Source organism: Protopterus annectens, chromosome 2.part1 (assembly GCF_019279795.1).
Source record: "Protopterus annectens isolate FY-2018-M chromosome 2.part1, PAN1.0, whole genome shotgun sequence".
In the NCBI taxonomy this organism is placed as follows: domain Eukaryota; kingdom Metazoa; phylum Chordata; order Ceratodontiformes; family Protopteridae; genus Protopterus; species Protopterus annectens.
The window spans coordinates 781,205,727-781,218,366 of NC_056729.1; the positions used below are offsets into that span (position 1 = coordinate 781,205,727).

The 12,640-nt window shown below is 37.7% G+C and overlaps 1 protein-coding gene across 4 annotated transcripts in view; it reads left to right on the forward strand.

The window, feature by feature from the left end:
* Positions 1–12,640, forward strand: part of CRACD (capping protein inhibiting regulator of actin dynamics) — a 1,952,305-nt gene that overhangs the window by 1,742,678 nt on the left and 196,987 nt on the right. For all 4 annotated transcript variants that reach the window (XM_044062482.1, XM_044062485.1, XM_044062486.1 and 1 more), the window contains one exon: positions 861–3,234. In XM_044062482.1, the coding sequence (XP_043918417.1) occupies positions 861–3,234 (2,374 nt within the window). The remainder of the gene's footprint in view (positions 1–860; positions 3,235–12,640) is intronic.

Here is a 12,640-nt window from a genome sequence, read left to right on the forward strand (position 1 = left end):
AGTGGGGGGAAAGGGCATATACCTTTTACATGCCTTACAGTACTCTACACAGTGCCATATATACTAAGCTCAGTTCAGTGAAATGAGTTTTCAGTAATTTGTGTTTTTTGAGATGTGGTCAGGGTGAAATGAAATTCAACAAAACAAAGTAGACTCATATATATATATATATATATATATATATATATATATATATATATATATATTTTTTTTTTTATTATTTTATTTGTTTAACATTTGTTAACCGGGAAAGTTCAACGTGGATCAACCCAATTTTCAGTGGAGGCCCGGGGAGAAATGCTCCAGACACATATCTGTATTATGTGGGAGGAAACTGGAGCATCTGGAGGAAACCCACATGAACACAGGGAGGACATCCAGACTCTGCACAAAAAGCACCCGGCCGAGAATTGAACCATAGAACCTCTTGCTGTGAGGTGACAGCGCTACCGCTGCACCGCTGTGCTGTCTTGAAAAAAAAAAATATATATATATATATATATATATATATATATATATATATATATATATATATATATAAAAAATGTGTGTGTGCGCGCACGCGCATGTGTGTGTTGAACTGTAGTGCAATGAGCAATACCCCTTTTATTCAAATATAGTAGTATTAGTAGAGTATATACAATGATTTCAGTACTCTGTTTAACACTACATTGTTATAAAGGAAATCTTAAAGTATTATTGATGTCATTAGCCACATCACTAAATATTTCCTTTTTTCTAATTTACAGACCTACGTTCATTCTGAAATATTCTTTAAATGTCATATACATTAAATAATCAACTAATTATGTATGCTTAAGTAAGTAAAAGTGATTTTTCCTTGTTTTTGTATTTTCTAGGAAATGCAGCATATGACACTGCATGGTTCTGAAAACGAGATTAACAGAATAAAGGTTCATGCAGATATAGAAATAAGGCATCATGAAGACGCAGGTTACAGTTTAGTAGGAGAAGAGAATCATTTTATGGAAAAGCAGAGATTAATATTAGCGGAAGAGAAAAGGAAGCAGGAGGAGCACCAGAGATATCTTTTGGTACAAGAACAAAGGCGCAAGGAAGAAGCTGAGCAGCAAAGACGACAAGAAGAAGAAAGACTAAGAGTATTTGAAGAACAGAAAAGAAAGGAGGAGCAAATACGGAGAGAAGAGGAAGAAAGGCATAGACAAGAGGAGGAAGAAAAACAAAGACTCCTAGAACTGCAGAAACGGGAAGCTGAGGAAAAGTTGCTTCGTGAAATTGAAGAAAGGAAAAGGTTAGAACAACAAAGACAACAAGAAATTGAAGAAGAAAGAAAAAGGTTAGCGAGACAAAAACAACAAGAAATTGAAGAAAGAAGAAGGCAGGAAGAGCAAAGACAACTTGAAATACTAAAACTAAAACAACAAGAAGAACAGAAACGTCAAAAGGCCGAGGAGTTAAGACGTCGTCAAGAGCTAGAAGAAATTAGGTTAAGAGCAGTTCAGCAGGAACAATTAGAAAAAGCACGGAAATACCAGGAAGAAGAAGAAAAGCAACGTAGACTGGAAGAGGAAGAACAAAGGCAAAGGGAAGAAGAAAGAAAAATACTTGAGGCTCAGAAAGAGCAACAAATGAGAGAAGAACTCAGATGGCAGGAAGTGGACGAAAGGCAAACAATGCCAAGACCCTTTACATTTAAAGTGTCTTCAGGAGAGAAAATATTTCAGAAAGTTAATCTAAGTCCTGTAACACCAATGAAAGAGCTATCTGTGTCTTTAGCCTCAAAGGAGTCTAAAGCTCCAAGTGAAAGTAAGACCAGTCACCCCCTTCAGTCTTCTAGCTCTGTCCCTCACACGGCCATATTAGTCACTGGTGCCCAACTTTGTGGCAGCTCTGTAAATCTAGACCATATTAAAGACACTGCATGTAAGTCATTGCTTGGTCTAGCAGACGAACGGAAACATGTTGCCTTTCCAACAGTTGAGAACCTACCTTCACGTGCTAAATTAAAATATAAACAAGAGACGATAGACCATCAGTCTTTTCTGAATGAGTGGGCATCTATTAGATCCAAAATTATGAAAAGTGCAGAAAATGGTAACATCTATGATAAAGATAAAAGTCATTCGGGAAGACATAGTGATGACTGGACCTCCAAAGTAAGTGGCGATTTGCGTAGTAATTTAAGAAAAACTATGTCAGCAAGTGCAAAATTCTCTATAACACCAGCATGGCAGAAGTTCATGGATACAAATAAACCCAGTGACAATATAGCCACTGTACAGAGACAGGAGCAAGAAAGCATACAAAAAGAAAGTTTGTCTTCTGATGAGGTATTTATTAATGTGGCTGAACCACTGATTATAGGTTCTGTAGGTAGTCAGCAAGGTACTGCCCAAGAAGACAAAAGTGAAAAGTACACAATGGCTGTAGATAATAGTGAAGGCTGTAAATTTGCCAAAGATCTTCCATCTTTTCTTGTCCCAAGCCTTCCTGGTATACCACATAGAGGCCTGACTCAGTCAGAGCCACAGATTACAACAGATAGTCATACTTCAGCCAACCACATAAGAAAAATGGACAGAGGCGAGAAAGCTATACTGAATAGTGAGGAAAAAACAAGCCCTTTTGGTATTAAATTAAGAAGAACAAACTATTCTCTTCGGTTCCATTGTGATCATCATGTTGAAAACAAAAAGAAGAAAAGGTACAGTGCAGGTGATAGCTTTGATGGTGTCCCAGACCCCCTTGTCTCATTAGAGCAAGAAATTGAAACCAATGGGTTTTCCAAAAAACAACTTGCATTATCAAGCAAAACAAAATCAGATGCCAGTACTGATGTTATAAAAGACAGTTCGAACTCTGTTTTTGATGACCCAAATACTATTGGTGTGCCATTTTTGTCCCAAAGCAAAAATCACAGTTCAGCTCTGAATAATGACATGTTTTTCTCCAAACAGTTTCTGCATCAGAAACCAGTGGTAGCCCCTAAACCCCCTAGCTCTACCCCACCCTCTTCCCCCCTCAGTAGTGCAATAAAGTCAAGTGTTGTCGAAATGCTTGCTCAGAGGACAGCAAATACTGAACAGCTAGATGTGAATAGAAAAAAAGAAGATGCTGCCAATGTATTATTTCAGCCATTAAAGTTTGATCAAAAAGAAGATGAAGAAATGAAAGAAAGGAGGTCGTTTCTACCAGCCATTCATATTCCATGGAGGGAGAAATCTGAGAGGAAGCCAGATTTGTTAAGGAGAGGTAGGTGTCGCTTGTTATTTTCTGCCTTCTGAAAAAAGACATGCTGTTTGGTGCACTAACAAGTAATTATCTCATGTTACACTGGTTCAAATCTTGATGATGCTTACCCTACTAATATCCATTTAAAATGAACACAGAATCAGTTGGGTATTCCAGTAATATTCAAGTAAAATCTCTCAGTGCTGTATCAGTGAATTCTGATGACATTACAAAAATTTCAAAACCAAACTTTAAGAGGACCCATTTGTTGTCTGAATTGTGATACAATGTGAATGTACAGTTACTGCATGAAATAACAGAATCAGTAACAAACAGATAAGTGTTGTTGGCTACTATGCTGCTTATGGAGAGTAAATTGCATGAGAAACCAAATCGCCGAACAAAACTCAGCAAAGTTTAACTCCCCAGTCACAGCTATCCATCGGAAATCATTGCCAGAATGACTTCTAAATCTGAAACAGTCAGTGATTTCTTTATTTTGGGAGATTTCTCCCTTCTTTATGTTTGTACAACCATGGAGTTGGAATTACTACGGTGGTGGTGGTGCTGCGGTAGCGTTGTCGCCTTACAGTAAGACGTTGTCCTGTTCGATTCTCAGCTAGAGCGTCTTCTGTGTGGAGACATAAGTGAATGAGCGTACCTTCGTTCAAGGTTGTGCATCAGGGCTGGCAACTCGGCATGTAAAAATCTACTGCTAATCATTAGCAGACCGGAGTTCCACTGTGGCGACCCCTAACCGGGAAAAGCTGAAAGACACAAACAACCATGGAGTTGGAAAATGTAAGTTTGAGGGAGTGGGCTTCCTCACACATTGGAGTTGCAGGCGATCACAAAGAAAGTACTTACATTATTTTTTTTTTCGCCAGTCATTTTGTTTAGCAAGTTGATTCCTCACCATGTTGTAAATTGACGAGTCATAGTGAACAGCTGTTTTATCAACTGCTACTGAAGCAGTACTAATGAATCTATAAACACACTTGATCTGACACAGTTCAAAGCCTCCCAAAACATTCATGCAGGGAGAAACACCTTTGAAGCCATTCCCCAATAAGATGTATATTAACACTGAGATCTTTGCAGGTGACAAAGGAATGAAAACTATAAACTGCAGCAATCTACCCTGAAAAATGTTATCGCATAACAGAGAGTTGGTATTTTCTACTTTTTCAATGTTGTAGTGTCATTTTAATATTTTACTACCGACATTCTAGCTTATCACACTCCCTGGGATCCTGAAAGGGTTACCATGAGGTGTAAGCCTTAATAAAAGCAGCAAACCCCTCACTGTAACCCTTTCCAATTCAGAGACAAATCCATCCCAGTGATCTTACATAGTCAGAAGAATCATTATGGTGGGCCATCCTGACAGCCACTCTGACTTTTACAGCAAGGCGTTCAGGGCGAGAGGCTAATGCTGATTACCATATGCTTTCCCCTCTGAAATGCCTGCTGCTAAGCAATTCAGAGAATTACTCAACTCTGTAAACTCTATAACAAATCGGTCAAGGTTCTTTTTCACTGTGGACCAACTGTGTAGGGAATCTATAGAAGTCGCAAGTGCTGTTACCTAATCATCTACCACACTGCTGTTGTTCAGCAGTACAGCAGGTATATTGAGTTCCAGCAAAGTTGTACTAACAGCAAGGTCTCCCTACCCCCCTCTTCCCAATAAAGGACAGCCCCTCAGGCCATTCACTTCATCCTGTCTTCTATCTGGCCCTTCCTACAGTCTACACTTGTTTCTAAATGCTGGTCAACCAAGGTGCAGATGGTTGTCTTGCTTCTGCAACAACAGATTGACAATAAAAGTGGCTCTTGCAATTCATTTCTAATGATGTTTGCAATGCGGACCATTAAACTAACTCCAGCCCCAATGTATGTTAGTGATGCCTAGCTGAAACACTAGTTCATTAAGGAGCTTGGCAGGTATTACAACACTGCCGCTGCACTTGTGGTTTGTAATACTTAGCCTTGCTGCACTGAATAAGAATACTGAACTTAACTCCACTTATTATGAAGTACATTTCTGTCTCATGTCATAATCCCTGTCCTGTTCAGAAGGATAAATGGGAGACCTGTTTAGAAAGACATTTTTAAAATGTAATGAGATATTTTGTAAGAGAGTAGAATAGAGCATTGTATTCCTACCACTTAGTCTAGTGAAGTTTGGGCTGGATTTTGAAGCAGGTTACACTTGGGCTAGCATACAACCCTAAGCACCAACATGACACTGGGTTACAGAAATAGGGCTCCATGATTCCTCAAGCTGCAAAACCTAATGAGGAATTGCTGATCCCCATGGCCAGTTCCTAAACATAAGTCAAGTTCACTCAGAAATGCTGCATTGGCATTGAACACTAATGTAAAATGTCTAGCTAACGTCATAGCCCATTAATGGTGAAAAGGTTTCCTAGCATAGGTTGTGCGGTACCTGCATACTGATATCAGTACTTGAAAGCCCATAAGCCTGCAGTACCACTACAAGCTTACAGGTAGAGTTCTACTGCAGGCTGTGAGGTAGTTGGGGTGGTCAGCCAAGGACTATGTGCATATGAAGTCATTAATTTACATGAATCATCCTATCTGTACATAGCAGATAACTCAAATCTGCATTTATGTGCATAATTTGGAGAGTTCTTTATTAGCACAACCCCACAGCATGCCCATCCCTTGTGTTTTCAGATGTGACAAAGATAAGTAAGTATTCATTACTATCTTTTTAGTCATGATGAGTGCATTATCATGTTGACATATTTTTATTGGGGTTTCAGTTACACCAAGAATAAGTGATTAGATTTATCTAACTAGAATCTTTCTGAAACTAATAACCTTGTTGTAGCACAGCATCTATTCCATTCCATTGCAGCACTGAAGTGATGTCAGGTTGTCTTAGACATACTCTGCCTCTGCTGTGACATTATACTGGGGTGGAGCTGGTTTTCACGAGTTATGCTGCAGGATGGTGGAGCCCTTCACATTGCCATTGCATGTCTTATAGAATCTCATATTTTATGTGACTTACCAGACCCCAAAATAAATAAAATGGGAGCACCCCATGGTGCCACACATTGTCATTTAATATCGTTACCGTGAAATACTTCATCAGGATACAAAAAAAAAAAAAATGTATAGACTCTCAGATGCAGCAGATGTTATGCTTGCAAAGTATTCTGAAGGAATATTTTGTCTGTCTGTCTGCTTGCCTTTTCTGACTGATCAGTGTTCATTAACCTGGCAGTTTTTGAGTTTTCCTTCCAGATTGCTAAGGTGCTTGCTTACAGCTCGACCTCATAAGAACATGAATATAAGAGTTTTGTCCTTCAAATGTGAAATAAAGAAATAAAATTAGTTCTGCATGGATCAGAAAAATGTCAGCTATTAGGGTTACAAACATTTGACCTTTAAAAGTTTGGTGCTAAACTATTGAAAGTTGATATTCTAAGACTGTTTTCATTAGGTTAATCATAAACTCCTACCCTTGGAGGTTTAAGCTGATAAGCACTAGTTGATTATTTGTATTATATAATGAAGTTGTTTAAAAAAAAGGATATTTCTCATCTAGCAGATTTCTTTCTGGAGCCAGGTGTTTTGATAGATTGCTTGCATAGAGCAGAAGCATTCTTCAGATGCCATGGGTGTGTACAGGCTCCCGTATGTATCTATGCACAGTTCTATATCATTTGATTGATCGAATGTGCATTTGAAAGAGAAATCAGTAGTCACAAATGAATGAAAACACATTTGACTGAATCACAATTGATTGTAAACATTCTACCCAACAAACATAACAAAAAAGCTTTTCCCCCTGCAAAAAAGAAAAATGTTTGATATTTTTCATGCTTCAACATTAATTCTCAGAGTATGCGCAGAAGTGTGTGTGTGTGTGTGTGTATCATTTGAAATGTTGAGATCCAACAGAGTGAGTCCCAAAATACAGAGACTGAATGGATGAAAGATTGCTCTTACGTATACTAAGTCTGAGATGCTGTTTCTGTGAATATTCCCTTTCCCCCAACATATGGAGATCTTGGAGTTTACGTTTTAAGGAGAAGAGCAATTTTCGAAATTCGTTCTTCTCCAGGTTTTCTGTCTCTTTATTTATTTATTTATTTTTGGCTTTTTGGCATTCGACATTTCAAGTGGTGAGATTTCAGTAGGGAGCTGTGTCTATGTTGTGTTGTGAATGTAACATGTCGAAGTTAGTTTAGCTAAACATATATATATATATATATATATATATATATATATTTATATATGTGTGTGTGTGTGTGTGTATATATATATATATATATATATATATATATATATATATGTTAAGTCCATGTTCGCATACCTATGGAGAAAAGAAAAACAATACACACACAATGAATCAGTGCTGGCTACAGATCTTGGGGTATAACATGATGATAGGCATTGCTAATCTATAGATAGTCTTCTAGAGTTACTTCTTTAACAAGTCCTCTGATTAAAAACAACACCGTCAAATACTATCTATAGACCTTTGCAGTTTTCAGTCAATTCATAATTGGGATGTTGGCAAGTAAGTTTAAACAAAGAAAATAATATATAGAAGCTTTTCCCCATGGGGAACACATCTGCCCAGCAATGTAACAGCGCAAGTTGACAGTCTATCCTGTGACAGAGTTTTTTGTTTTTAATCATTCAAATGTATACCGTTATGGTAAGTTTATTTACAGAATTTTACTTTCTGTTTGCAATGTTTTATTGTCAAATGTTGTCATAATAAATTATAGGTAATTAGCTTAGACTGTCCTTTTCTACAGTGAAAATTTTCAAAGGCATATGCTTCCCAGTAGACTAAGGAAAGGAAAGCAAGTACTTTGAGCTTCTGTAGGTTTTAAGAGGGTCCATAATTATACTATTTTTAACTTTGGCTTTAAATTTGTTAGTCCTGTTAATAACAAGCTGGTAAAGATGAATGACATGATCACTTGTCGAGCAGGGTTTGTTGTATATGTACTTCTGTACCCCATGCATCAAACTGTATGAAAAATATAACTGCAGAGTTGATCCATTTATGAATGTATTAGCATATCCAGAGCATAAAAGTGTAGGCCAGATTGTCCTGTAAAGGGTTAGGCAACTGTATTGAAACTTATAGGCATTGTACATGGCTTTAGCTGTGCCTGATACAGACAGATTAAACTCCCTGGATCAAAGAGAACAATTTTCAGATCAGTACACTGAAATGTTTTAAACCTCAGGGTTTAATTGTTGCATTTAATTTAAAGATTTTAAAGCTATTTTCTACTTTGCGATATATACTACTGTCACTTCAAATATGTACCTTTTTACCTTTGTAAAACTACTGTCTGTGTTTAGATTGGTTATTTATATATTTAACCTTTAAATTATTTAAAGTATCATGTATAAAATGCAACTACTGTATGTGAGCTGGAGCATTAGGGTAGTTTTCACTCTGATATTGCTATTTAGTTAAGTAAATCATTTTGAACAACTTTGAACCTGTTTATGTGAAATTCTTTGAATGCATTGCTCCTATAACTGCAATTTCTTATCTTTTTGAAGCTTTGCAATGCCTAAAAATGTCATTTTATTTGACTGCATCTGGCATTTACACTGCTTGTGGTTGTATTTCTCTATTTTTTACTGTCACAGATTTGTCACAAATGTCATAATGGCAGCAATTTGTTGAAAGAACAGTTTTCTTTGCCATTGTAATAATAGTTTACAACTGTTAAAGGCTTATATGTAGCCAGTCATTTAGGCTATTTTAGGAATTGTGTTTAATTATTTTTGCCCTGTATTTTCTATTTACTCTTTTTATAAACCTATTTCATAAACAAAGGAAGAGAAAATGTTTTGTCTTGATCCAAAAATAATAATTTTTTTTATACATGGTGTTTCTGTCTCCCTGTCATTCACCATCTCCCCTCCATGACTGGTTCTCCCCAGTTTCTTGAACTATGTAGACCGTGAGCAGGTTCTGTGAACAGCTAGGGAGGGCCACCCCTTTCTTATGTGTAGGCAGCAGGTCCAGCTGTTTCAGGATTTGTCACAAGCAGTGATAAAGAAAAGATGTTCCTTCACTGGGGTTTGGAGTCTTTGCTACAAGAATTTTATCCCTACCACTTTTAGGAATCTGGGAACATCATATCTGAGAATTAATAATGCCTCTTATGCCTTTAATGACTCCGATGTAGCAGTTCAATTTTTAAAGAACTGTCTTCTCCCAACTACAGACCCAAATGAAATTTTATCCAAAAATAACCAACTCCTCTATTCCTTCATTCCAGACCGGACTAGGGTCCCTGCAGGCCCAGGGAAGTATGCTGCTGTATCCAGTGCCCAAGAAAATGTTGAAATAGGAACACAGTGTATCCCAAACTTCAGTTCATGTAATCATCAGCTGTCTAGTCCAGAGCCTAGAACCAGGAAGCAATCCAACAATTCAGCAGCCAGACTGTTATTTGGTCATGACACTCAGGACACAAATAATCATTTTCACCCACTACAGGATCTAAGCGATGCTGATGGCCATGCATGTGCTTGGAGTGACATGGTGGAATTAAGTGTGTAGCCTATGGAAGGTGCCCGGGTACCAGAATCTGCAACCTTAAATCACCCGATGTAATTGTAAACACTTGTAAAGGTTTAGGCATTTAAAATTTTATAACAAAACCTAAAGTAAGAGACAAGAGAAAGATTGACTAGCCAGGATATGGGCAAGGTGACATGAAATAAGTACTTTGTCAGTGATGTGTGTTTCTGTGTCTCAGCATACAGGGGGTGATAACTGGTAGTGTGTCCTCAAATCTGGTACTTTGCTCCTCAGTTGGCTCTTTTGGTGTGCCTGGACTAAGATACATCTGTCACCATATGTAATAATTTTAATTCTGGGTGAGCATTTGTACTGATGGTTATTTTTGTAACTTCTAATGTGCATGGCATGAATTCTAAGACAAAACATCACATCATTCAGCTCTCGCTTAACCAGCTGACCATAGATGTGGTTTTCATGCAGGAGTGTACGCTTGAAAAACAGTTTGTTGTTGTTATTGGTAGTTTTCTAAATATGATTATTATGCTAATTTGCATGCGCATGCCAAGGCTTGTGTCATTATTTTGATTAAGAAATCCATATATTGGAGATTTAAGGAGAAATTTGTCATCAGAGAAGTTAGGGCTGTATGGATAACAGATGTAAATTGTCGCTCGTCTTGTTTCACAAGTAAAGACAAACAGGCGGGGTAGTTCGTTTATCTGCTTTATTATGTAGAAACACATCAGGATGGATAGCAGCAGTACACAATGTAAATGACCTGATTAACGAACAGACTACACAGACATACATGCTTACATCTCAACAGCTTACTGCAAAATGGCAGTCAGGCTTGCACGTGCTCAGTATTTATACACTTGTGCAAGCCCCTAGAAAGCTTCTTAAAGGTATACATACATATTGATTTACATCCTTCCTCTTTAATGAATTTCCCATGATATAATCACATTTGAAAAAAAGAGACATGTAATTGTATAGGCAATAAGAAATAAACACAACACTTATGTCCTTATGTCTTTATGTCCAAGTTGCCATGTATCTGAAAAATGGTCTAGAAATGTGACTGGGTTTTGCAACAGGGACAGTCATTGGTGAACAGATTCTGGAACTTCGAGATTCTTCTCAGGAACAAGGATATTTACTGGAATGTCCTCTGGAACTGGAGCGTTGGATAACTCACTCTGAGGAAAAAGAGTCTTTCTCACAGGTATAATACTACAAAACAGTCTTGGACACCGGGATCAAATGTTTCTGATTCCCCCTAAACTCTGATCCTTGTGATTCCACAATGTACCATCTCGGCTCTGGACATACACTCTTCATGACTCCAATCCAGTCGAAACCTTTGGATGTCTGCATCCTCACTATCTCTCCTTCACATAATGGATTGAGGGATTTGCTGGTCTTATAATAGGACTTCTAGGATAAGTGCTTCTTTAACAGATTGGCTTTCACTGTTCTGCTGTTCTTGACACATGGAACCAATAATCAACTACTAATTGGTAATGTGGTTCTGGTTTGTCTCGACAGAAGTTTCTGTGCAGGTGAACCAAGATGTTTATCATGAAGAACATTTCTGAGATTCAAGAGATTGAAGAAAACATCACTATTGTATCATTTTGACTTCTCTAGTAACTGTTTCGCACTTTGAACTGCACGCTCTCCCAAGCCATTTGACTATGGATACTCAGGGTTACTCATAACATGAGTAAAGTCCCACTCTTCAGCAAATCTTTTGAACTGTTGACTTGTAAACTGTGTACCATTGTCAAAAATAACTTTGTGGGGACTGCCATGGACTGCAAAATGACACTTTAACTTAGCAATGACAGTACTGCACGATAGAGCAGGAAGTAGATCAATCTTGAATCAATTTGAATAAGAGTCTACTAACCCCAAATAATGTTAATCATTCCACATGAAAATGTCTGTAGCTATTGTTGACCAAGGTAGTTCAGGAATCTGGTTTAGCTGAAGTGGTTATTTCTGTTGATGTGGCTTAGTACTGTTATATACAGAACAAAATGAAAGTACTCTGTCAATGTCTTGTGACATAGAAAGCCAAAATATTTGTCTTCTCACCCTTCTTTTGGTAAAATCTGCTCCTGGGTGACCATGATGCAAAATAGTAATGTATTCTTGTTGTAAGGATTTTGGAACAATAACTTCTGGACCTTTCATGATGATACCATTGTTAAACAAAATCTCATCTCTGTAAGGAAAATATGGTTGCACTTCTACCGGTAAGCAAGATTGTTTTGATGACCATCCTCAACTGATAAAGTGGTTGAGCTTCTGAAGAACTGGATCGGAGGCTGTATGACTTCTAAGCTCATCAAGATGTGTGGAAGAAAAATTTCTCACTTCCATGATTTCCTTTTCATGCTGTTCAGTGGTATTTCTGGGTGATGTGGATAATGTATCAGCAAGTTAATGAAATTTGCCTTTCGTATAGACAAGATTGAAATTATACTTTTGCAGTTTCAACATCGTGCCTTGCAATTTGGCTGGAGCTGAATGCATAGGCTTTCTCACAATAGTGACTAGAGGTTGGTGATCTGTTTCAGTCTGGATAGGTCTACCATAAACATAATCATGGAACTTCGAACATGCAAACACAATTGTCAAAAGTTCTTTCTCTTCTGAACATACTGCGCTTCAGTTTAGGTAAGAGTTCTTGATGCATAGGCTACTGGTTGACCCTGTTGAAGAATAACTGCACCAAGACCAAATTTCAAAGCATCACAAGAAAGGGTAACTGGTTTGTGAACATAATAGTATCTGAGAGTTGGTGGACTGGAAATTTTCTGTTTCAGGACATCAAATGCTCTTTGGTGTTGCTCTAGCCATGGCCAGTATACA